The sequence below is a fragment of the Myotis yumanensis genome, unplaced genomic scaffold, assembly GCF_028538775.1.
Source record: "Myotis yumanensis isolate MYYU_CA2020_CCGP unplaced genomic scaffold, mMyoYum1.0.hap1 SCAF_2, whole genome shotgun sequence".
NCBI lineage: Eukaryota > Metazoa > Chordata > Mammalia > Chiroptera > Vespertilionidae > Myotis > Myotis yumanensis.
The window spans coordinates 96,916,273-96,943,155 of NW_027223753.1; the positions used below are offsets into that span (position 1 = coordinate 96,916,273).

Genomic DNA, 26,883 nt, shown 5'->3' on the forward strand with positions numbered 1-26,883 from the left:
ACACATGAACTCATTTTTTTGGTTGATTTTTCTTTGTTAAATGGCATTTAAATATATAAAATAAATACCAAAAATGTAAGTCTTTGTTTTACTATGGTTGCAAATATCAAAAAATTTCTATATGTGACACGGCACCAGAGTTAAATTAGGGTTTTCAAAATGCTGACACGCCGAGCTCAAAAGGTTCGCCATCACTGCATTAGGGGGATGGAACTCAATCTCAATAAACTTTGGGTCTCTCCCCTTTCCTTGAGTTGGTACTAAGTATGGTGCTGTTTCTGCAGTGCCCAGGAGGGTGGTGAAGGGAGAAGGAAGGGAGGAAAAGTCTGGTCCTCAAGGTGGTGTCCACTCACATTCAACCCAGGAGGCCCACCACTCCGTCTCATAGTCACTGGTCAATGCAGGTTACCATGGAGCTATCCTTCAGCTATCCTGGCTGCCCTCCATAACCTCTGCTTCCTCACTGTTCTTTCCACAAGTTCTCCATCCCCAGCAACCACAGGCTCTTTCCGGGAGGCAGAACATAGCTCTCCTTTACCAGGGGGCAGCTGAAGTCTACACACTCATTTCTTCTCTTTCCTGAGCTCTGTGCATCTGTCCCCAGTCTGAGCTGGGCGGCCAGAGGAGTGGAAGGGTTTATCTTCCTTAAATTCCTGGATTCCAGGAGACCTCTATTTTCCCTTGAGAACCAGTGTCTTTGGAAGATGATAGACAGGAGCAGAGAGCAGGCTGTGCTCTTTCTGCCCTGACGCAATGAATACCAGTGTACTGGCTACTTGAAAGTAAGCAAAGAGGGTGCCCACAGTGGGAGACATCTTTTCAATATTATCCTTCACAGAAGGTACAAATGAGAAAGCTCCCTGACCTACCGTGGGAGGTGAAGAAATGCTTCCAGGAGGAAGGCATAGCTAAGATTTGGTGGAGGAGAGGGTGTTCGCCAGGTGGTCGGATAGCGGCAGAAGTCCTCAGGAGAGAGAAGCGGGCCACTGGGCACTGCACAGCTCAGAGGGACCCAAGAGGGAAATCAGCAACGGGGCAGTAAGAATGAAGGTAGAGGTCTCAGATGCCTGTGATCTTCCTCCAGATAAAGTATTATGGAAACCTGACCCAGGAAGAGAGGAAATAAGAGGCAAAGATGTTATATTTACTGAGGTGATTCTCTATAAAACCACCGTTATGCCACAACCTGTGGGGAAAGGAGAAAAAATGAGTTGTAAGTTACCCATAGCAGAGAAACAATGGTTTTTAAGGATAATAAAGTGTCTATAATTGGAACCTCAGATTCCAAACTTTGGACCATTCACTCAAGTGCTAGGATAAAATTAACTTTACAGTAGATCATACCGACAGATGGTCTAAGTACTATGGTGGAGGCCACCCTGCTGACAGCAGCATGCCAGGAGGGTGGTGAAGGGAGAAGGAAGAGAGGAAGATATATTACTTGAAAAGCCTTGCTACATATACTGACTCAAGTCTATCCATACTTGCTGAGCAGATAGAGCCCCCAAAGCAGTATGATCCTTTATTTTCCCATTATTTCTATTTAGTTACCATTTAGCAAATTCAAAAGTATTTTAATCTAATATTCTGGGGCTCTTGCCTTACGAGGATGTATCTAAGGACAGCCATCTGCCCAGGTGTGGTCAGCCTGGTAGGGGTAGGGCTTCCTCGAAGAAGTACCTGGTTTTCCAAGTACCTATGACGCCCTGGGATTTACAATTCTCCCCTGACTCAGAAGATAGCTAGCTAGCTGGGTTAATTTAGGTATAGCTTGTCTTAAGATGAGATAGTGTGACTCCTGGAATTTCTTTCTAGAGAGATCATGTTTTTGTGGCATAGGTAGCATTGCCAGTGCACTTTATAGAAAACTATTTCTTGCCCTAGTTGGTTTGGCTCAGTAAATAGAGTGTTGGCCCTCAGACTGAAGGGTCCCAGGTTTGATTCCATTCAAGGGCACTTACCTCAGTTGCTGGCCCTGGTTGGGGTGCATGTGGGAGGCAACCAATTGATGTGTCTCTCTCACATTGATGCTTCTCTCTGTCTCTCTTCCTCCTTTCCACTCTCTCTAAAAAGCAATGGAAAAATATCCTCAGGTGAGGATTAACCAAAAAAAGAAAAAATAAAGAAAAGTATTTTTTTCATCAAGGTAATACGTGTTTTAAGGAAATTGAACCCAATACTGTCAAACTTTAACTCTGTATGAAGAAAAGTTTGTAAACATTGATACCTGAGGGAGGTGTAAAATTACTTAAGGACATGTCAAAGAGCTGAAAATCACTTTGAAACTCTTTAGTATGCAAAGTTTCTATATTACTTGAAAAGACTTGCTTATGTATACCGACTCAAGTCCATCCATACTTGCTGAGCAGATAGAGCCCCTAAAGCACTATGATCCTTTATTTCCCCATTATTTCTATTTAGTTAGCACTTAGCAAATTCAAAAGTATTCTAATCTAATATTCTGGGGCTCCTAGTTGCAAACTACAAACATTCTGACAGCTCAGAGCAATCTTTAGCTGCAGCCTCTCTCTGATGTTCCCACAAACTATTCAGCACTTGATAGGGCTGAAGGGCTGGGTCTCCTATGAGACAGAGCAATACATAGATAGACTGAGAAAGGTAGACCCCTTGCTGGCTGCACAGAGACGAGTTACCAGCAGACAGAGGGACACCAGAGGCCACAAGGGGCTCCATCTCATGCGTGTGCCTTTTTCCACACACAGTTCTATATCACATTTCACATTCAGGGTACCAGTTAACCTATGTCCTCTCCCCTTTATTCTCTCCTTTAACAACAAGGACAAAATCAAAGAGCTGTGGTATAGATTTCCTTGGGTCCACTAGACCTGCTAAGGGAGAAGAGGGAGGATGGTCACACTCTCCTCAGATGTGTTTCCTGGGCTGGAGGAGCTGCCCAATACTAGGATAAGTTTTGTATTTTTTTAAGCAATTTTTAAAAATCTGATTTTACAGACACATATGACAACCAGGAAGGAAGCAGGCTGCTAAAGCAACCTTGCTAAAAAAAATGCACCAGAAGGAGGAAGTATTTAAAAAACTATCAAGCCCTAGCCGGTTTGGTTTAATGGATAGAGCGCCAGCCTGTAGACTAAAGGGTCCCTGGTTCCATTCTGGTCAAGGGCACATGCCCAGGTTGCCGGTTTGATCCCCAGTAGGGGACATGCAGAAGGTAGCCAATCAATGATTCTTTCTCATCATTGATGTTTCCATCTCTCTCTCCCCCTCTCCCTTCCTCTCTGAAATTAATAAAACTAAATAAAGAATAAATAAATAAATAAATAAATCGCTATCAAGATGAGTGTTTAATAACATACATGGCCCATAACATTATTTTTTAAAATGTCTTTATTTATCAACTACTTAAAACATCAGATTATCAGAAATATAAATCTGTGTTAAAAAGCAATTTACATTAACATTTATGGCACGATTATGTACAACCATTGTCCACGTAATGATCAGCCTCGTTCTCAAGACACCCCTGCCTAGGATGCTTGGTGACAAGACCGAACCAGCACAGCACTGGTCTGAATCTATGGAACCGCCTGGTCCTATCCACCCTTAAATCAGGGGTGCAGAAGAGTGAACCCCTCTACCTATGAGGTCCCTTCTATCCCAAATAGTCTAAAGCAAAATATGAGTTTATATGGAGGTGGATTGGCCTGCTGGCCTTTCTTCTCTCTTCCACATTTCCTCTCTTCTCCTCCACTTCAGCTACCCTTCATATATTTGCTTTCCTTAAAGCAATGAAAATAAAGGCCAGGAAATTTGACCTTCACTACATTCATGTGGACAAGCTATTCAACAACAGTTAAACAATGAATGAGATCCTCCTGCATCGACACAGATCGATCTCATAGACAGGGGTGTGAGAAAAGCAAGATGCAGAACAGTCTAGGTGGCAGAACAGCCCCAATGCAACATTTACTCATCTAGTTAAATGTCGCATTAGGTGTGCCATACATCTGTCAGCTAAAAACAACTTAGGGAGATATATAATAGAAATATAGCCCTAGGGAAGCTCACAGCTTTCAGAAAAATGCTCACCAGTGGAGAAAGGGAAGAAATGTGATCAAAGAGGAATGAAAGGGGATTTGAACTGTGTCTGCATTTTACTAAAAATTAGCTGATGCCCTAAAATAATTTTTGACCTTCCCTGATGCGGGAGTGATCCTTGCCTCTCGATGCCTACCAACCCACAGCTCAGCTTCTCAGACAGAGCCCGTACCAGACCTCGCCCAAGATTCCCAGAGCTGGTCCTGCTCTGGGGCCTCTATGTAGTGATTGGGAAGAAAACCTATTCATGCCTCAGCCCAGTGCACACCTTTCTCTGAACACAAACCTGACAGCCCTATGCTCAAGTGATAACCACATGGTCATGCTGCTCATCCCACTTAGGATTTTAAATGTTCTCTCTCAGTGGAGCAGTCTCTTCCTGGCTCAAACACAATGGTCTTGCTGGGTTCTCCAGAGGGTGACTAACTGTCCTGTTTTGTCTCAGACTCAAGTTTTTCATTTGAAATGAGCTGGTCACCCTGTTCTCTAAAGCTTTCCAGAAAACATCAACTACTGCCTACAGTTTAACTAAATTCTAAGAACAAGAAGTAGACCAAGAAAATACACCTGTGAAACAAATATTTTTTGCTGCAAGCTAAAATTTTGTTGTTGTTGTTTTGTTAATCCTCACATGAGGATATTTTTCCATTAATTTTTAGAGAGTGGAAGGGAGGAGGAGTGGGGGAAAGAGAAAGAAAGAGAGGGGGGAGAGAAACATCTATGTGAGAGAGGAACATTGATTGGTTTCCTCCTATACACGTCCTGACCAGGCCAGGGATGAACCTGCAACCCAGGTAAGTGCCCTTAATCAGGAATCAAACCTGAGATCCTTAGGTGCGCAGACCAATGCTCTAATCACTGCACAACACTAGCCAGGGATGCAGTCCAAGTGCCTAAACTCTTTTACAGCACCTTTCATTGACAACAAACTAGTTTGTTCTGGTTTGCTAATCCAATTTTATCAAGTCAGGGAAGGAGGCATTCCTTTCCAAAGTCCTCAGCCAACTGTTAGGAGTCTTCACCCTGAATATTTTGTAACTGGTTCATTCACTAGCCATACTCTGGATCCCTTGAAAATACACTCAGCGTAGTTGAGTTTATTAATGGGAGAGGAGAGAAATGGCCTAAACCAACAGCATTTTCCAGAAAACGTAACTCCTGTGTTAAAGCAGATTAGTATTTTTTAAAGGAGAGAAAAAGAAGAAGAAAATAATTCTCACAAGTGATTGAAATTAAGGATCTACTTGGAAAATTAAGAAGCTACAGCCCCCGGGCAGATCCCACAGAGCCTCTCAAAGTATGGGGTTCACTGCTCACGGGGAAGAGGGCCCCACTCAGGCCTGGGTCACAGTGGTGTTTGTAAAGTCTTCATTTACCGCAGAGGATAATATACCCCAAACACTTAGCATCTATAAGATGTATAAATCACCGCAATTCACGAGAAATGCAATCTGCTGCCCACAGGTATTCATTGGGACTGGCTGGCAAAATACCTGGGGCTTACTAACTGTGTTGCAGTGGAGTCTACAGCAGAGCTTCTGCAGGGAATGAGGTAAACTTGCATGGCTGCATTAAAGGAGCACACAGTGGGTGCACTGTTTGTTGAATGATAAAAAGTATAGATTAGAGCAAGAGTAGCATGTATTTGAAAACTACCAACTCTTTTGTTGAGCCTGAAAGTAACAGCAATTGTTTAATAGTTTGATCAAAATATTGGATGTTTAAATATCTGTACTTTTTCAAAAACAAACAAGTAGTCAGGCTTATGTAAGCAAGTGGATATCTTAGTGATTCTATAAAAAGATGTATTTTGGAAAAGCCCAGTTTTGTATTTCCCTAATAATTAATGATGAACATGTCAAACCATTATTGGCATGAGGAAGCATATAATATACAAAATAAGCAAAAACAGCCCACTGAGTCTGCAGTTATGCAACCCGTGAAATTCTGTCATCATCTTTCCTAACAGAGTTCACCAAATCAAAAAGCACTGGCTCCTTCTCTTAGTGTTGTCATGGATAACTTGCTGATAGCCAAACAAAACAAAGAGGATAAGAGGGGAAATGTCACTGAGTTTCCAAAATATAGCTTTAGTACTTGGATTGTGGATTTTTTTTTCTTCTTTAAGAAAAAACAATTTAAGCAATAATTTCTACAGAATACGACTAAGGACAAAAGAATCATAATCAATCACTACTAGATACAGATGACCAACAGGCACATGAAAAGATGTTCATCATTAATTATTAGGGAAATACAAAACAAAATCACAATGAGATATCACCTCACATCTGTTAGAATGGCTATTATCAAGAAGACCATAAAAAATGCCGCAGAGAATTTAGAGAAAAGGGAAACCTTGTACACTTTTAGTGGGAATGTAAGTTGGTGCTGCCACTATGGAAAGTAGTATGGAGATTCCCCAAAAAATTAAGAATAGAAATACCATATAACCCAGCAATTCCACTTCTGGGTATTTATCTGAAAAATACAAAAAACACTAATTTGAAAAAACACATGGTCCCTATGTTCACTGCAGCATTTACAACAGCCAAGAAATGGAAACAGCCTAAGTATCCAGCAGTGGACAAATGAAAAAAGAAGATGTGGTATATTGTTTAGCCATAAAAAAGATAAAAGCTAAAATTTTGCCATGCACTATAACATGAACGGACCTTGAGGGTATTATGCTAAGTGAAATAAGTCAGATGGAGAATAACAAATACCATATCGTTTCATTCATATGTGGAATCTAAAAACAAAAACAACCAAATAAACAAAACCAAACAAAAACAAACTCACAGATTCAGAGAACAGATTGGTGGTTACCAGAGAGGAAAGGTGTTGGGGGGGCTTGAATTGGATGAAGGGTTTCAATTGTGTGGTGAAACATGATAACTAAACTTTTCGGGGTGATCACTCACTTTGTAGTGCATACAGATGTCAAATTACAATGCTGTACACCTAAAACATATATAATGTTATGTAGCAGTTTTATAAGGATAAAAAAAAGTACTACTCAGGGTAGTCCTAATGCTTTTTGGCTCAAGAAGATAGTAACCGAGTCTACCAACTGGCTTCCAGGGGCACCTGAGAGGGAAGCAAACAGGGCAGAAAGAATGGCAGGGCATCGGGGCTACCTGGGGTGAGACCCAGGCCAATTGGGGAGATGGGCCACCCAAAAGCTGGAGGCACTGTGGCCCAACCTCAGTCAAAGACCCCTTTCTATCTATAAGCAAGCATTTTCTACAGCAGGAATATCTCCTACATGTATTAGTTTGTTTCTTTTGTGAGCAGAGTAGCCTCAAATTTAGATTTTACTTCCCTGAGAAATAATACAACACTTAAGTGCTTTCATCACTCTATTAGTGGTCAACACTGAAACACAAGTTTTCTCAGTCTTCAAGAAATAATCCCCATCAAATAAAATATAGCATTTCAGTGAATGTAAACACACCCTTTGGTTAATTTCACAGTTATCACCAATGTTGGCAATCTACGGGAGACCCTCAAGACAACCATCCGTTATTTTGGAATAAGCTTGTCTGTCAATCAGATGGAGCTGATTTTCTACACATATTCCTGCTGAGATTCTTCTCAACTGTCTTCAAAAAACAAAAACAAAACAAAACGAGGGGGTTCAATCAGCTGTATGGTCAAAGTCAGATATTTATAATGAAGCAGAATCACTGGACGTTTCTCATTCTTGAATGGAGGAGTGGCGAATGGATCTGTGATAATCCTCTGGACTGCTCATGTGTTCAGGTAAATCATAGCCCCTTAGGAAGTGTCCACTGTTTTGCTGAGCGAAATAATAGAGCTGTCTGGCCAGTAGAGGTTCAACCTTTAAAAAGGTTTGAAGAAGACATTACTAAGATATTCTTTTTAACATCCTGTAATTGGCTCACAATTAAATAACTCAATATATGTAAGAGTGTAATAAAGTTAAGTCTAAATTAGGTGTTATAACATAAAAAAATTTATACTTGGGGCCTTCTGAAGAACCAATTTTTGTTCATCTTTCATACATTAAGCTCCAAACAGAATCTACTTAATTATGCGTTTCAATTGAAGGTAAAGATGATACTTTTAAATAATCTGTCTTTAGAAATTTACATTTAACTGAGACTGCAACAAATCAGGTAAAATGACCAAATTAAAAGGAAATTTGAGGTCATATTTAGTGAATTTAGGCCACTATGACAAGGATGAAGGGGATCATCCTGAACAGTCTTACAATTCCAGGATGACCTAGACCAGTGGTTGGCAAACTGTGGCTCGTGAGCCATATGCGGCTCTTTGGCCCCTTAAGTGTGGCTCTTCCACAAAATACAGACTTCTGCGTATGGGTCACGAAGTTTCAATCACACCGCACATGCGCGCCTGCACGTGGTATTTTGTGGAAGAGCCACACTCAAGGGACCAAAGAGCCGCATGTGGCTCGAGAGCCGCAGTTTGCCGACCACTGACCTACACCATCTGTGTTTCTTAACTAAAGAGAAAAGAAAAAGAAGCAACATCATCAACAAAATTGTTATTGTGGTAACATTTACTTGTTCCCAAATTAATCTACTTTGTCTATTAGTGTGATTGCATTCAATATTAAAATTTAATTTTCAGCTTTTCCTAAATTTACAGCATCTAAAAACACCAAGTGCTTTCAGTCAATGGTGCTATTAAATTGAGCCTTTATGTTATTTGATATACAGAAATTAAGCATACTCATATGAAGAACCGAAAATAAATTAAATCCATAATAAAAGGAATAGGATCTCCTGGGCACCCCTCCCCCGCACCCCTCAGTCCTTTGTGGAACCACGGGGTACAAGGTGACTTCAGAGGTCTTCGCCTGGAGAGCCCTTCCTTGCCTAATTATAGGAAAGCTAGTGCATCCAAAACCCTTAAAGTCAGGTTGGTGTGGGAGTTCGTCACCAACTTCTTAAATGTTATTTATCAATGCCCAGTTTAGTTCGTCATTTAACAATCCAGTTGTTTATATCAGTAATTATATCAATCATTGGCGAGGATTCTTGAGAAACAACTGAAGTCCATAGGATTATATTTTTGTTTATTGGTTGTTTTGTTTTTCATTTTACAATCAAGAAGGGGGACTGCATGTTTAAAATTAGGATAGTGTTTTATTTCAGTTTTTAATGAGAAACATCAGAACTAAAATATGACCTGAATTTTTATATTATTTGGTATAATTTTTCACCTTCACTGTTTATTATTTGGGCCCATTAATAACTCTTGAAGGTATGTAGCGATACAATGCAAAATTTTCAAATTCAAAAGTCCTAGGTATTCAAAACTCTTTTCTGTGGCAAATTAATGCTAAATGTTATCAATATAAACCTCTTTTTCTTTGTTTTTTATGAAACAGGTGTTTACTTGCCACAGTTGAACCCATCTTAAATTTGGCCTCAGGATATTGCAATGGTCTGATCTCCCTGTATTCCTCCAAATATCATTTGGCTCTTGTTTCCAATAATTATAATTTTTAAAAAACAAAAATCCAGAAATAAAAGGATTTGGGAAACATTTGAGGGAGCTACAAAATACACATTTGGGGAAAACTCCATCAAATAAATATCAGACAGCATTTTGATTGCAATATTAAACTGAAGAATTTTAAAGGACAACTTTTAGCATCAATCCTTTTAAATCCTTATAAAATGGAACTATGACAATTTCCTTGAAAAATAAAAAAGAGGAGACAAATTAAATGGTTGGAAGTTAGCTTCCTTTCTGAGGAGTGGATTTCCAAGACTGGGAACAGGATGCAGTCCCGGGGCTGCTCTCCTGCACGTTCACTGGGTTACAGCCCTCCCTCCCTGTTTACTTTTCATTTGAGACTTCTCTAAATTGATCCCTGTCCTTGGTGAAAAGTAGGGAAACAATCATTTAAATGTGACTAAATACTCACGTGAGCAGTAATGAGTTTCCTTTGTCTTTGGGGATCCGGAAACTCTTCCCCAAAGCACAGAGTTACCTGGAATCTTGGCAGCGGACGGCCATGGTGAGCAAATGCTTGCAGTTCTAAAGAAACCCCATAAGAAAAAAGATAAATGCTCAGAAACTCTCATCATTGAGCACACCAGGTTAAAACAGGCAGCAAAAGCTCCGTGTTGATTCTTAAGACTAAAACAGGAATGAGTACTCTTCACTTCTCTAAGAGGGGCTGTTAGCCCAGATGCAAAATTGCATGTACCTGTTCCTATTTGTGCTTTCCTGAGAGGGTGCAGGTCTCACTTGATTCTTCATGGGAATAAGGCTTGGAGGTTAAGAACCTTGCTTTGTAGTACTGAACCCATGAGGATGCAAAAGGTAGCAGAAAGGAGTGAAGGAGAAGAAAAAGGAAGAGAAATATAGCCATGTGGAGCCAAAAGAATAATTTATACAAAGAATAAGTTTTCTTTTAAGACCATCAGAATTTTCTGACTACTTTTAGGATTACTTAAAAACCTCTTCTCAAAGCTGCTGATACAATCCATTGTCTGTCACCCAGGACTCTGTGTGACTTGGGTACCACAGATGAAGGTCTATCACCATCCTGGAGACTGAGCCCAGTTCTGGGCAGTGGCATCCCACTTGGCACAAGGCCCAAACTGTGTGACTACAGCAGATTTTTCGCCTGCTTTCTGGGACAGATGATGGTCTGAGATGGGAAGGGTAGCCATGAAGACTAGGGGCTTTCACCTACCCTAAGGATGCAAAATGGAGAACAGAACACTGTTGGAAAGATGTGTTCAGCCTCTGGCATTGAGCATGTCACCCACATTCAAGGTAACTCTCATGCCTCTAGTTGCTCCTTTCTTTCCGCTAGACTCAAATGTCACTTCTGTCAAAGAAGGGCGCGGACAGTCTCTGCCGTGACTTCTGTAGAACAGCACCTTTGCATCTTTATCAGATCCACACCCTGGCAGTGCCTCTGGGGCTGTCCCTGGCAGCCTGCAAATCCTGAATGGGTAGATAGCAAAGATTTCCACTGCTCTCTTCAACGGAAGAGCAGATTCTAGCTAACTCACTGGACTGACTTCCTGCTTGTTTTTTTCTTCCAGAATTCAAATGAAACCTCACCAACTTAGGATGTATAAAGGCATTTACACCACAGAGGTCTAAGATTACACCTCCACAAGCTCATTAGGATGGCACATTGGTATAGTCCTGCCTCCTTGGCCTGAAGGCGCCATGTGATTGTGCAGAAGCTGGTCTACTTGGCTTGTGACTATAGGCTCCTCCCTGCTCCTCAGTGAACACTTTCAGATAAGAGCTTGCTGTGGACAGAAAGCACAGCTCTGGAAGAAGGGAAAAAAACAGAATAATCCTTGCTCACAGATAAACACTAAATTCTAGGCAAGTGAATTTGCAGCTGAGGATGCCGACAGCTGGACCGTCATACCTGCCCCTTGTTGCCTGCATCCACCTCTCAGTTCACTGTGACTCAAAGAGGAACTTGCTGCCTCGTTAGAATGAGAGGCCTCTACCTTCCTACAAGGTGCCTTGTGAGAGAAACTCAGAGAAGAGCCATTTCCCTGGGTGCCTTAATGAAAGCCTAGCCCTATGGTAGCTTTTGGATCCAAAGAGACCAGGATCCACATTCTTGGAGAAGATCCAAACCCAGTAGGTGCATTCAGACCCCACTCTCAGGACTCCACCATGATCACCATGCTGGGCTCTGGACAGAGAGAATCCTCACAATTCTGCAGCTCGGTTAGGAAAGGTTGTTCAGAAGCAGGTGGTTTGTCACCCAAGGTGCTGCCTTAGGGAACCTGACACAGTGCTCCCTCTTCCTGTCACATCTCTGTGGCAGGGTTAGTCATCTAGGGAAATACTTGTTTCAGCACTGAAAGAGAATTTGAATGAGCCTAAGAGAATTTGGGCAAGTTAAACCTAAAAAGTTGAGCAACGGTTAATGTGCCAGAACATTTTTATTGAAAATGGACTGACTTAAGAGGAACGTTCAGGGAAAGGAGGGGCACAAGAAAACCCGAAGACACAGGTGATTCCAAAGGGGGCACTTTTAAAAAAATTGGTTAGGGCAAGGTAGAGAAAGAATTGGTAATTAGTGCAGGTTACAATAGCTTTCTCCCTCCCAAAGAGGCAGCGTCCATATAGATGGCCACATGAACACTTCAGATGAAACTTTGGTAATAACTTGGCCAGCAGTTTCACAAAAGCCAGCCCAGGGCTAACTTAATTCTCATGAAATCAAAACTAGGAAAACAAAACTTACTGGTTCTGGAAAATATGATTTGAGACATACATATATAGAAGAAGCTCAAAGCCTTCTTATAATTTCCCTTCAAAATCAGTTCAACACACTATCCTTGGTCCCATCTGCACATCTCATAACCAAGAATGTCACCAATAAACTTCTCACAGTTACATTTTTCCTACGAACCTTCAAAGAGCTGAAATATCCACAGATGTGCCTGCTCAGATCATACTGCCATTAACCAAGAACCTTGTTACTTGTTGAATTCCAGAATTTCAAACCATGAGCCTGAGCCACATCCCCCTGAGCAATCACCCTCCTCTTCATACCCTTCTGCTGATGGAAAGGAGCTGGTGGTAAAAGGAGAGGTGAGATGTGAACCAAACAAGAAACCTCTTCTGGGATCAGGATTAACAGAAGGAGACCTCTGTCTGGGCGAGTGACCTGCTGTTTTTGACCACTGTGGCAGACAGGCCAGCACCACCTTATTCTCTCTCTGTAGGCTCACGGGGCTGAGGCACTGCATTCTAACCGATAATGAGGTGCATTACCTGATAAGAACTGCTGTGTGTCAAACAGCTTGCAGGTCTGATCTCTCTCCAGTTTGTTGGGCCGGTCACTGCACAATGCCAAGGGCCCGTCCCAGTAGATCCTGCTCTGGCACAGTCTTTTGGCATAGAGCCCATCAGGGGCCATCCAGAGGACCACACCCCTTTCCAAGTGACTCAGCAGTTTCTCGATGTTTTTCCTCTGACCATTGTCCTCTGGGTAGGGGAAGAGGACTTGGTCCAGGTTACTGGCATCATAGGTGTGCCCGTGGGAGATCCGACAGCCTTCGGGGCTGGCCGTGGTCAACTCTTTCACCAGGACTTCCCGGTAATACAAGCAGATGTGGAGTCGGCAGTCTGCAAACACAGAGCATTTGGGGTCAGTGCTAAGGGACCAAGAGCATTGCACACCCCTCATGATGCCAAACTACCATCCAAAGTACAGTATTTGGTGGGACACTGCTGCCCAAGATACTCCATAGAAAGTAAAAAGTTCCAGTGTCTAGGAAGTCCTGAGATCTGCATGCCTTTCTCTCACTCCTGGAGATTCACAGACAGCGAGATGATAGAAAAGGCCCACAAGTCAATTGGATGTTGTCTAACTCTGCATTTCCCCCATTTATGTGACGGGGGATTTCTGGGGGATTGAGGGAGCATAACTTTCATTAATTTTCGAAAAAATAGGTTTGACTATTTTTAGAGAGCACCACAGTAAAGAGCTTCCTCTCTCTCTTTCTTTCTTTCTCTCTCTCTCTCTCTCTCTCTCTCTCTCTCTCTCTCTCTCGGTAATGGTGATGTCTAAAACACTAAGTCATGTACCACTGAACAAAAATTAATCTTTAGGCATAACAATCAGTTTTGATTTTGGAGAAAATAAAATCCAAGTTTAATTTCTACTAGCAAAGAGAGTATAATGACGTTTCGGGGTGGGGGTGGAGCAAATATATCCACCCATCTGAAACTACCCTAAAATATCAATATGATGCCATTAGGTTAAAACACACACACACACACACACACACACACACACACTGAAGTTTCAGGAAGGCTAAACACTAAGTTAACAATGGTGATCTCTGGGTACTGAGAATGTGATGTTTATTTTTCATTTTTGCTTTTCTGATTTTTAAATTAGTTTTTTCACAGCATATGTACTACTTGTAAAATAAAATTAATTGATGAAAGAAAGGACTCAATAAGACAAATATTCTCAGAGTAAAGTCTGCTGAAATCCCACTAGGCTACATATTTAAGTTTGAAAATAATTCTAAAATGGTGCTTTCTAAAACATTAAACAAGATGAACTCAGTTATAAAATTTTGCTGATTCCAGAACCTTCTTTGCAGATTGAAAGGACCAACCTAGGATGGCAAAGGGCCCCTTAATGAAGCACAAGGACTTTGTGGATAGGTATCAGCTACCCTTGTGCAAATGTATGGGTTTAGAAGGAATGATAATTGTAGTTGTCTAATAAATGCATTCAACTAATAAATCTGTCTTATGCATTCCAAAAACAGAAACCCACAAAACCCTCCTATTCCTCAATGTCAGGTTTTGAGACTTAACCTACATAATGTCTCAATTCTCCACTTCAATTTCTGCTGTTGTAAACGTTGGCGGAGAGTGAGCTGGGAGGGCATACCCTGAGGAGAGTGGGCGTTGGCCATTAGAGGTGACTTGCAGGGTAGGTTTCATTTCATTATATGTCATCAAAAATCACAAGGTCACAGTGATATAAATAGCTGTTATTTCCTACTCTTCAGGCACCCACATAAGTTGTAGGTGCTTAAGAAAGCATTTGAAAGTTTCTAAAAACAAACACAAACCCTTCTACTTGGAAAATCTCCTTCCTCCATCATTTAGGAACATCTAGGAAGAAGGCAGCAGCCTCATTCAGAACTTTGGAACCAAAAAGGGTGAAATCACAAAAACTCCAGCTCCCCTTGCAGAGAGAAAGGTGCCCACAACTCGTCTCCCTGAAACCTTGAGAATTTAACTGATTCTGTTACTGATTTTTAAAGCGCGAGGGGGAGCAGAGGAGAACCTGGAAACTTAAGCTTTACATTTTTTAATGTAAAAACAAATCTCATTTTAAAACAATGCAACACATTACCTAAAAAATAAATATGCACACACCGCATAGTTAGTACACTTTGAGGTCCCTCCCTTAAACAGGTGGCATCTCCAAGGTGCCAGGACTCTTTTAGAAATGAAACCTTGAAAATCAAATCTAAGCCATATTTTCTGCAAAACATATCTCAGTTCAGAGGAAGGCCTCAATATGCATGCAACTATGATGAAGGCAAGCAGCCAGAACTAGCGTCCCCGGGAAGCTGATGAGAACACTGTTTGTGGCTAAACCTGGAAGGATGATCAGCTTTTCAAGATGAGAAGCCCTGGTGCTTTTTTCTAAGAAGGTATACTACATTGTGAGGCTGTTAGCTGAAGAGGGGCCAGGTAAATGAAACCGGGGTGTTTGCATATTCTAGGAAATTCAGATAGATGCCAATGAAGAACATAAAATGACTCATCCAGCTGTAGAATTGCATCAGAATCCTACACTGGCTTCTTGGTGCTAACTTTTCTAATGTTCAGGAGTGAGTCAGGAGTGTCCACACACATACGGGCACCAGCTGGAGGAAAATGAGGGCCCATGGGCTGTGCTCACCAACCTCCCCATCAAATCTACCCAAAAGTGAGGTGAGCACCGTAGGCACCAGCTTCCCTTGGGTGCCTCCAGACCGTAAGCCACACTCACCTGAGAGGGCCAAGGCTTCGGCAGACCTTATGCTTGGCTCAATGGGGATTCCAGGGGCCTGGGACTCAGGCGGGGCACAAGCATAAAAGGTTCCTGTCACCTGGCAACCTGTATTTGTAAATAAAAGTCAGAGTTTGTACACAAATAGGGAGGCCTCCTCTCCTGAGGTGTGACTATTAGCCTCTGGTGGGGGATGCACCAATCCTGGGAGGGAAGGGCTTCAGGGCCCTTTGGAGCTGACCTCTGGCTCTCCCAAAAGGCCAAGACAAGCTGAAGTCCAATGGGAAAAACTAAAGTCGAAGGAGGAAGGAGCCTTTCACAGCTTTGGAAGGAAACTCGGAACTTTCCCGCAGTAATTTTCTTCTGTCTCCTTTCCTTTCCTTTCCTTTCCTTTCCTTTCCTTTCCTTTTCCTTTCCTTTCCTTTCCTTTCCTTTCCTTTCCTTTCCTTTCCTTTCCTTTCCTTTCCTTTCCTTTCCTTTCTTTCCTTTCCTTTCCTTTCCTTTCCTTTCCTTTCCTTTCCTTTCCTTTCCTTTCCTTCCCTTCCCTTCCCTTCTCTTCCCTTCCCTTCCCTTCCTTTTCCTTTCCTTTTCCTTTCCTTTTCCTTTCCTTTCCTTTCCCTCTTTCTTCATTCCTTCTTTCCTTCTTCCTTTCTTTCTTTCTGTTAGTTATCACCTTCATCACCACACATAATTACCATTATGTGTGTGTGTGTGTGTGTGTGTGTGTGTGTGGTGAGAACACTTAAGATCTGCTCTTTTAGCAACTTTCAGTATCATACAGCATTGCTAAATAGTCACCACGCTATACATTAGATCCCCAGAACTTACTCATCTTATAATTGGGAGTTTATACCCTTTGACCACATCCCTCCATAACTGATAAACAAGGAAACTGAGACTCAGAGAGATGAACTGATTTAGCCCTGTTCACACAGCAAGTTCACAGCAGAACTGTGAGCTCAGGTCTACACGAGTTCTCACGTCAAAGAGCCCAGTTAGAAGCTGCACTTTATTTAGTGTCAACGAATGCTTCAAGCTATGCCTGCCTACCTGCCTTTCTGCATAGCTCTGGGCATTGTCTCCTTACTGAAGTTATTAATTCAACAGAGCCTGATACACTGGACATAGGTCTGAATTCCAGAGACGGTTTAATGTTAGCTAACCTTCCACTGTGATCTAGAAAACCAACCCTTGCCAAAGTCATTCTCGAAAGCTAATAAAACGGAATTCTGAGTTCTTCTGTAAATATGCTACTCAATACAGATCTTAAACTTCTTCAATGCCATTCGCCAACAGGTCTGAACAGACTAGAAAAACAGGGACTGACCAAGTATTTCCAGAACATACAAAAGAATCTGTGTGCTGATCCATTTCAAGATTTCTATTTAAATAGCTAACTCAAAATTCTAAAAGCCTGGTCCTGGCCAGATAGCTCAGTTGCTTAGAGTGTCATCCCAGTACACCAAGGTTGTGGGTTCCATTTCTGGTCAGAACACATACAAGGATCAGGCAATGAATGCATATATAAATGGATCAACAAAATCAATGTTTCTCTCTCTTGCTCTCTCTTTAACTCCCCCACTTCCTCTCTCTCTCAAATCAACCAATAATTTTCTTAAAGTTCTAAAAGCTTGTGTTTGCTGTATTGAATACATCACATGAAATTTTCTCTTCACTTAACTAGTGCTTCTGCTGAGAGAGCTCATCTTGATGTCTGGGAACCCTACGGGCATGGAACTATAGCTCATCTAGAATGAGTAGTCTTTTGGGATCCAAAACCAGCACTACACACCCTGTGGAGACTGTTTATGTTACTTATTTCTTTATTCCCTTGTTATCACCTCTAATCCCAAGAGCAACTACAATGGTACAACATTGTTTAAGTGAAATATACTAGCTCAATAATCTCCTGGTGCCCCTGTGGAGAGAGGGACTATGCAGAGCTGGAATAAACCCATTTTACAGATGTGTAGACAGAAACAGACCAGCAAAATTTTGTGGCCTTCAGTCAATATTAAGGGACAATCCAGGAGGAAAGGCTGCTAAAATCTACTCTTTTTTTTCCCTGAGGGTCAAAAGTAAAGCTTAAGATTATTTGGCAAGGATAAAAAATATTAACCTTTTGAACAGGTAATTTAAAGAACATAGCTAATCAGTTTGACATCTGAAACTGAATCCCAGCCCTTCGCTTTCATAGAGTACATTCTGTGAGCTTGCTTCTATAAAAAAAATAGAGCAGTTTTTAGCTATCTGACATCATCTCCATGATGTTTAAATAAGATCTCACATAAGGTAGTTGTAAGCATAGGTCCTGGCACACAGTAGGCCAGGCATCTATAACCTTTGGCATCCTTCCTCCTAGGACCTTACCATCCCACAGGAGAGGGAACACCCTCATTCAATGTGTGATGTCTTCCCCAGCAGTTCTGATAAGGGGAGAGAGTTGTGGTCCACCCAGAAGGACAGAGCAGGAGAGACCAGGGCCCGTTTGCCAGGTCAGTGGCAGCCACAGCAACCTGCCCCAGCACGGTCCTCACCATTTTCACAAGCGGGGCCTTGCCAGTGGTGGCTTCGAGGTCCAAAGGTCACAGGACATTGATAAGGGATGTCAGGGTGGGGCTGGTCAGGGACGTACTCCCTCCAGCTTCGGTCGTGAGGTGGCATCATGTAGTTATGGACCTGCTAAAGAGATGAAAGCAACCAGATCAGCAAAGAGCAGTTCGTGGGCATTGGAAAGGGAAGCAGATTCTTTCATATCCTCCCCAACTCCTCAGGCAATCTTTTATTTGGTGGGCAGCCAAATCATTTTATCATCTGAAAGACCTTAGAGTGAATGGCTCATCACACTAGGTCAGTGGTTCTCAACCTTCTGGCCCTTTAAATACAGTTCCTCATGTTGTGACCTAACCATAAAATTATTTTTGTTGCTACTTCATAACTGTAATGTTGCTACTGTTATGAATCGTAATGTAAATATCTGATATGCAGGATGGTCTTAGGCGACCCCTGTGAAAGGATCGTTTGACCACCAAAGGGGTCGCGACTCACAGGTTGAGAATCGCTGCACTAGGTGAAAACTATCCATAAAGAATCAAGAAAGCACAATGGAGACAGTGATGTAAAGTAATGACATATGTAAAGCTCTATAATATGGTTAAACCTGGTGCCAAAAGTCCCGTAAGGAAATTTGCCTTCTCTTCCCCACCAAAGTGAGGACCACAAAGCTGTAATTCACATCAGAAATGTCTAAAGAGATCAGCTGCCCCGTGGTTTCACATGATATAAAGTACTACTTCCAAAACCATCAACTTCCACAATAGATCTGTTTCCCAGATTTCAGAACCAGTAGTGGAAGTCTACACCAATAGGCAGACACATGCAGCCCTCCCCTCCTTCCAACCAACCCCGAGAGCTCACTGTGGAAAGTGAGGCATTCATTCAATGCCCAGGGATTTTGTTTAGCTGTTTGACTGATGACAGAAACAAGCTTATGCTGTTTTTTCTGTGTGTTCTTCCCAGCCTTCCCTTCCAGAAGCCCTGCACCTCCACGGTACCTGCGCTGGGAGTGAGGTGTAAGGAGTCGGCATGGTATAGGGGTGGCTCATGGTCATCTGTGGGTCCTCTAGGGTGAGCTGCTTTGCTCCTGTATGTTTTTGCAAAAGGTAAATGGCACAACGTAAAAAAAAAGGGAACTGACATAACTAAACATCAAATCTTAGAAAAGATATCTGAGGATTTAATTCCTAGAATGCGCAAATTAGACAATTGACTAATTAGACTGTTGACAAATTAGACATTTTCCAGCAATTCCCTTGGGCCATTGTTTGACCATTCCATTAAACTGATTTCTACAAGGTCCTGCTGTGTGTGAAGGCACCTGGTGACAGAAAAGGCCCCACCAGCAAAACATGCTGCAAAAAGGTCACCTGTATGGTGTGTTACAGTGCAGACTCCTGGGCTCTACTCTGACACACTGTCCGAAGATTGGAAAGAGGGAGTCTGAATTTGAATAAGCAGCCCAGCTGACCATAGTGCATCCTAAAAGTTGACATTTTTATTAATATAAATAGTAGCAATATATGAATGTATGAATGCTTCCTTCTGTGAAAGGTTAATCATGAAAAACTAATAAGTACAGCTTTGAACAAGTTCTCCATTTTCTTGTTTGGAAATTTGGCCCATTAGACCTAACTGGAAAATACACACATGCACACTCGCAGGTGTAGACGTGGAGTGTGAGAGAGTATCCTACACTAAAACCGCAGGACTTGCAATTAGTGACCCAGAGAACTCAGACAATGAACCTGCTGGGCTTGACCATGGGGCAGATGGCCGGCAAGCTATTGAAAACAAAAATAGAAAAGTGAGCTTCAGAATGAAATTAAGATGCTACAAGTGTCAGACTGCCAATATCCTGTGACGCAGATCGAGGAAGTCCCACCTTTTTTGGCTCCCTCAGGAACAATCCTGTATACTTTGTAGGGGTCTGAGATATCCAGCTGGCTCCTCTCAACCAGTTCCTCGAAGTCATTGCTCTTGTTCAAAGCACACCGTAAACGTGTCTTCCATGTGGGAGGGTCTGGCTTGTCAATGCCTTCTCGGAATTTTCCTTTAAATAGCGCCCAAGCCTGGTGGGAAAGAAGAGGGGAAAAGTTAAAATACAAGGTCTTTTTAAAAAGAATCTGGAAATTGCAATTCCAAAGGAATTTGAAGACAAGTGGTGGGAACTTTCTCTAAGTATTTGTGACAGGTGGGTAAGATGTGGAGGATCCCTGGAGAAGGACCTGCTCACCCAGTTTCCGCAGTGGGTTTGATTGGAACTAGGGACAGAGCTGTGTGGTGAGCTGTCAGCCAGTTTGAGGTATTCTGAGAGCAAATTCCCTGAGGAAGTCCCCTTTACCTGTGCAGCCCACAGGTGGTGGGGCTGGGCCCTAAGGCAAAGCTCACTGGGTAACTGCTCCAGGAGAAAACAATCCTGACAGGGACGCACATGCACATACGCAGCAAGAGGGAGACCCAGAGAGGGGCCCAAGACAAAGATTCTGGAAGAAGAGAAATATTTAGAGGAGGAGAAAGAGAAAGAGAGAAACCCAAGAGGGTGGGGGAGAGAAGAGGCAGAGAGAGAAAGACAGAAACCTAGAGAGCAATTGAAGAGAGAGAGAGAGAGAGAGAGAGAGAGAGAGAGAGAGAGAGAAACTGAGACTGACTTGGAAAGAGGGAGTCTGGCAAACAGGCAGAGAAATAGAGAGGGAGAAATAGGGATGGAGGGGCCCAAGAGAGACGGGACCAGAGAGTGTCCGTGCCAGAGAGGGATTGAATCAAAGCAAAAAAAAAAATCGGAGAGAGACAAATAGCAAAAACATAGTGAAACATGTAAACAGTTCCTGGGAGGTGGGTGGGGGGAGTGACCAGCACACCCAAGGGTGCTCACAAAGACAGAGAGAAGCACAAGTAGATTAGAGGAGGCAAGGAAAGACCCAGGAAACAGAGAAACCCACAAAAATGCAGCCAAGAACACTCCAGCTACTGTCCTGGGAAGGCAGGCGTCCCCTGACTGAGCCTCTGGTACTTCCCTGCTGCTGGAACCTTCTGACTCCCTGAGTGCTTGCTGCTCAAGCCACAAGCTCAGAATGGGACCGGCCCTCCCGTTTGTGAAATCACTAGAGAAGTGGAAACTTCTCTTCTCCCGAGGCTTCCGCCCGCCCATCCACACCTGTTGCTCCCGGGCCGCCCGCCCTGCTGCGACCACCCCATCTCGTGGGTCCCCGTAGGTTACCCTTCCCTCTTTGAACGGCGGGCCAGGGCGCACCCCGCAGGGGCTGGGCTCACCGAGGAGCCCGGGCTGGGGATCCGTCGGCTCTCTGGGGCCCTCCCCCATCCCGACCGCGGGCTCCCCACGTGCGTGTAACCTTGAAGAGGGCGGCGTCCTCCTCGCGGTTGTAGTCCTGCTTGCCCGCGTGCTTCCAGGGGATGCGGAAGATGCTCTTCTCCTCGTTCTCCCACACCAGCCCCGGGTACTTGCCGCTGTCGATCTGGTCGATCAGCCACTGGCGGAGTTTCCCGTTGCCACAGCTCACAGAGCTCATGCCGAACTCTCCACCTCGGCTGCCACCGCCCTCCAGGTTCATGCCCAGCGCGCCGACGGTCCTGCTCTCGCGCCCAGAATCTGCCTCCTGCACTGTCCGCGCTGCAGGTGAGAGGAGAGCCTCCCTGAAGCACCGCGGCACCGCGCTCAGGGTACCGATCCCAAACCACCGTGACAGTGACCACGAGGCCCAGGGGCTCCGGGGCAGCAAGGCGCGCGCTATGAGGTCGGTGTCATCACAGGTCCCTGAGAGAAGACACCTTCTCTGCTGCCGGGGCTGGTCCCCTTGGCCAGCACAAGCCTGCCTCCTCCCGAGCGCACCCTCCGGGAGTCTGTCTTCCTACCCCACCTTCTAGACTCTCCATTCTTGTTTCGCACCCCACAGCCCATACACACACTCCAGCCTTTGCTCACACTCCCAAATCCAGCCGCCACGCTTCTTGGCACTCCATTTGCACACTCACTAACGGTCCCCGCTCCTCTTTGCCCATCCCGAAGCTAGTGTCAGCCCATTCCCCCTCACTGTCAGTTTCCACTCCTGCCCATTTCCCGTTTCACACTCCCTGGGTGGCGCACGAAGGCCAGCCTGCGGCCGGGCGTCCCAGATGCTCAGCACCAGCAGCATCTCCCGGCCTTCCTTCTCCCGCGCCCGTACTCTTTGTCCCAAAATGCCCCTGAGCCCTCGCCAGAGCGTAAGGATCAAATGGGCCCTGGGGGCAGCACACAGCAGTGACCCGGCCCTGGGCGAGCAGCGAAGCCAAGTAGCGGGAGAGACCCTGGGCGCGCGGGAAGTGTCAGCTCGGCCCTGGAGGCTGGCGGAGGTGGAGGTGGGGAGGGTGCAAGGGAGGGCGAGAGGTCGGGGAGGGCCGGGTTGAGGCAGCCGAGCGCAGGCCCCGGTGCCCAAATTTGGAGCTCCTCCTCCTTCACCACCAGCCAGGGAAACGCGCGCCGGAGGTCGCGGTGAGTTCGGGTCCCTTACGAACAAACGAGCAGAAGGAGCCTCAGAAGGAAGGGGCTGTCCCCCGCAGGAAAGCCTGCTGCCCTGTGTGAGTGCCTTCGACGGCCCCGTCTCGGCCACCCCTGAGGCCCTGAGAGTCTCTCCCATCTGGTCCAGCGCGTGCCAGCACCTCGCCCCGGCCCGCGCTGGGTCGACCCACAGAATAGTGGGGACACGGGAGCAGGCAGAGCCAGCAGAGATGCTCGGCAGTGGCCGGGCTCCCTCCGCAGAGCCCGCACAAAACCTTGGGCCCGGAACACACGGGTGGGCATCGGACTCCCTCAAGGGGAGCGTGCTTTCTCCCGGCTCAGAAGCTGGGGTCCCTAGCGCTGTCCTCGGGACGGTCCCCGGGAGCTCTGGCCTCTCCCTCCAGGTTCTCTGTCCCGCCAGCCTCACATCTGTGCTCCTGCCCGACCCCAGGTCTTACCTTGCCCTGGACTCGGAGCCGAGGGCAGCTGTGGGTTCCAAGTTCAAGTGGTGAAACTAAGACTCCCGAGGTGCTAAAGAGGAACTTTAAGAGCTGGGGGCGGAGCCTGGGCGGGGCGAGGCCGACTGCTCCCGCCGGGGCGGGGAGGGGGCGCTGCGAGCCGAGAGCAGGGCTGGGAGGGATCCCGGAGCCCGCGAGCGAGGGACCGCGGCGACCCGGCTGGGGACTCCGGCGCCCTCGGACCCCGCCCCGCGCCGCGCAGGCCAACGCGTCGGAGCGCGCGCCTCGAGGACCCTCACTGGCGGTGGTTTCCTGCGAAGGGCAAGGCGCGAAATGGGGACCTCGCCTCACTCCAGGACCTGCAGGAGGCTAGTCGATAACTAATAACAGCTAAACAACAGCAGTGCGGTTAGGGCGGGAAGTGGGGGGGGGGGGGGGGGGGGGGGCGTGTAGGAGCGGGAATCTGGTGCGAAGGGGACTTCACTTGCAGAGTAACCAAAGACGGAGGAATTGTCCGCGATGAAGAACTGTGGGTGGGTGGGGGCATCCTTGGCCCTGCCGCTGTATTTGAGAACTCTGCCCCTCTGCGGTGTTTAGAGATAGGCGTACTCATTAAAAAGAAAAAAAAGGAACCGGCCCAGATCCCCTGAGCTATAAACTGTGGTTCAAATACAGTCTGCATGTTTGAAATGATAGACAATGCATAGCCCCCAAAGTTTTAATTATGGCTGCATGAGAGTTGAGAGAGGGATCCTGAAGTATCCAAGTGCTTATTTGCTTCTGGACTTCCGGTCTTTGCTCAGTTGGTTAGAGTGTCATCCCTAAGGCTGCAGGTTCCATCCCCCATCCTGGCACATGCAAGAATCTACAATGAATGCATAAATAGGTGGAACAACAAATCTCTCTCTCAAATAAAATAAACAAATTTGAAAAATGACATAGTTTTAACCTCAACCTGGTAGAAAGCAACTTAGTAGTGGAGTATAAATGCCCAGAATAGGAATTATTTTACTTAATTTTCCAAGATGTTCTTAATATCGAAATTAATTGCCTGAACACCTGTCCACTAAACTTTCACCACAGCATTTTTGATACTCTGAGCATGTTTATTTACTTAACAATTTCAGGTAAACCGTCAGATCACCAGTTTCTATATGATTTTAGACCACCATCACCCCAGGTCAACTGGCAACTTTTGAAAGCTTTTGATTTCACTTACTTCTCAGTTTTTTCTTTTAATCTCCTATGATGGGTCAATGTCTCCTACCCAAAGAAAACACTAAGTCTAGTCTAGAATAAAATAGGCAGTCAGACATAGATTAGGTACACTTTTCCTAACACTAATGAACTTTCTCAGAAATTAACAGGATGACATATTTTATTCACCCAAGTAAATTTTCCATGATCAGAGTCTCTGTAATAAACAACAGGGTTTGCTCAAAGGAAATTCTGGTCATAACATGTTCTTCCTTTCTCGTCCTGTCACAGATTCATTCATTCAACAAATATGTTTTGAGCACCTACTACTTGTGAGGAACTATTCCAGGAACTTGGGATATTTCAGTAAACAAGGTGAAGAAGGCTGCCATCATGCTGCCTTACACTGTAGTCAGTGAACTGTTTTTTTTCCCCCCAAAGTGCTCACAAGCAACAGACAGAGGGAGATGGCTGAGAACAAAAATGGTGAACTAGAGCTTTCACACTTTCATGCATGTGCTCTCTGCTCGGGTTTAGTTAGTTTCAGCTCTTTTCCACTCATCCACTTTTACAAGTTCAAAACAACAGACACTGTATAAAACTTTCTGAGACCTTACCAGTCTACCTCTTGTGATTGCTAATCTTCAACGCCATCTTCTGGTTTCCTTCTTTGTCATATTGACCTACTATACGTGATTTTTTTAATGGTGAGGTGAGTACAAACACTATTATATTTCAATCACTAAAGCTTCTGATGTCCTCATTATCACTGGGGACTTGGATGGATCGAATAGGGACTCACTGCCAGTGCTCACCAAAGACTTCTCTATCTACTCATAATTAAAACAAAAGTGACAAAAGTTTTTGCCAGTAAAAGTTGACCCCGTCTCTATACACTTGAGAAAATCAAAGTTTTCTTCAGTAAAAGACTAGACATTTATCTTCAAATATCACAACTTATTAAAAAGTGAAAACAAATAGGAAGGCAGTTAACTGAATATCTACCTGAAACAGACTGATCATATTCTGTGAGATTGCTTATTTCAGTGAATTGTCCAGATGTTGAACTGCTGTTGCAGATGAGGCCCAATATGAATGGAGTATTTGAATTTCAAATCATGTTTACCATAGTCTGTAAGCTGAATTTACTTAATTCATATTTTAAGAGTTAATCTTTTAAAATTATACATTAGCATGCAAGAAAAATATTTTAGAAAAACCCATACTAGATTCAAAAAATAAATTATAAAACCTTATTTGGGGTAAACTATTTTCTCACTAATTCATTCTTTAAAAGGACAGGGGGACTACAATTTGTTAAAAATTAATGTGACTACATCCTTGAAAAAGATTAAAGGCTAATCCTTGTTTCAAGTACTTGTAAAAAAATTTAGGAAAATGTTAAACATGTTTTGTTGTTATGATGTAGTTCATATAATATAAATATCTCTTTAAATAAACAACATCAGGGTTTGTTCAAAGGAAATTCTGGTCATAACATAGTGCTCTTTGGCTATATATCTATGTAATGCCAATTATTACCACTGACCCTGGCATCTCCTGTGGTGGAATTACTATACCATTCTTATATTATTACTAGAAGCCTGGTGCACAAGATTCGTGCACTCGGAGAGGGGGTGCGGGGGGGGGGGGGAGGGCCCTCAGTGGGGGAGGGCCCTCAGCCTGGCCTGTGCCCTCTTGCAGTCCAGGAGCCCTCGGGGGATGTCAACTGCTGTCAGTCAGACACCCTTAGCACTGCTGCAGAGGCGGGAGAGGCCCCCCGCTATTGCCGATGCACTTGCCAGCTGTGAGCCTGGCTTCTGGACTTCTGGCTGAGCAGCACTCCAACTGTAGGAGCGTACTGACCACCAGGGGGCAGCTCTTGTGTTGAGTGTCTGCCCTCTGGTGGTCAGTGCGTGTCATAGTGACTGGTTGATTTGCATATTAGCCTTTTATTATATAGGATATTATTATGTGGATTGTAACATGTACTATGTATTATACAACATATTACTATACTATAGTAACATAGTACCTGTATAATAAGTACTAGTGTGCTATAGTAGTACAGACTATATGGTATTATATTATTATATAATACTAGAGGCCTGGTGCACAAATATTCATGCACTCAAAGGGGGGGGGTGTCCCTCAGCCCGGCCTGTGACCTCTTGCAGTCCGGGAGCCCTTGGGGGATGTCCAACTGATGGCGGGGAGCAGACCTAAGCCACAGTTGAACATCCTTAGCTCCGCTGTGGAGGTGGGAGAGGCTCCCGCCACTGCTGCTGCGCTCGCCAGCTGTCGGCCCAGCTTGTGGCTGAGTGGCGCTCTCCCTGTGGAAGCACACTGACCACCAGGGGGCACCTATGGCCCCACCCCCCATTGCCCTGCCACCACCGGTCGCCGCCACCCCCTGATTGCCGTCCCCTCCCTCTGCCTGCTGTCACCTGCCTTGGTTGGCCTGGCACTGCCTGCTCACCAGCCCTGCTTCCTGCCGACCAGTCGTCTGCCATTTGGTTGATTTGCATATTAGGCTTTTATTATATAGGATTATAGTATTGTATTATAGTATTCCT

General features: G+C 44.5%; 1 protein-coding gene across 4 annotated transcripts in view; it reads right to left on the bottom strand.

Moving 5' to 3' along the window:
* Positions 1 to 3,351: 3,351 nt before the first annotated feature.
* IRF4 (interferon regulatory factor 4) overlaps positions 3,352 to 26,883 on the bottom strand; it is a 52,991-nt gene continuing 29,459 nt past the window's right edge. Inside the window, exons 1-9 of one of the 4 annotated variants that reach the window (XM_070405835.1) lie at positions 23,111 to 23,180; positions 21,511 to 21,788; positions 20,043 to 20,229; positions 19,156 to 19,244; positions 18,139 to 18,280; positions 15,602 to 15,709; positions 12,847 to 13,200; positions 10,004 to 10,116; positions 3,352 to 7,921 (exon numbers count right to left, since the gene is read on the bottom strand). In XM_070405835.1, coding sequence (XP_070261936.1) covers positions 7,778 to 7,921; positions 10,004 to 10,116; positions 12,847 to 13,200; positions 15,602 to 15,709; positions 18,139 to 18,280; positions 19,156 to 19,244; positions 20,043 to 20,229; positions 21,511 to 21,729 — 1,356 coding nt within the window. In that variant the 5' untranslated portion in view covers positions 21,730 to 21,788; positions 23,111 to 23,180 and the 3' untranslated portion in view covers positions 3,352 to 7,777. Of the gene's footprint in view, positions 7,922 to 10,003; positions 10,117 to 12,846; positions 13,201 to 15,601; positions 15,710 to 18,138; positions 18,284 to 19,155; positions 19,245 to 20,042; positions 20,230 to 21,510; positions 21,789 to 23,110; positions 23,181 to 26,883 lie in introns of those variants that run through there. The other 3 variants (XM_070405833.1, XM_070405834.1, XM_070405836.1) reach the window with 3 other exon arrangements.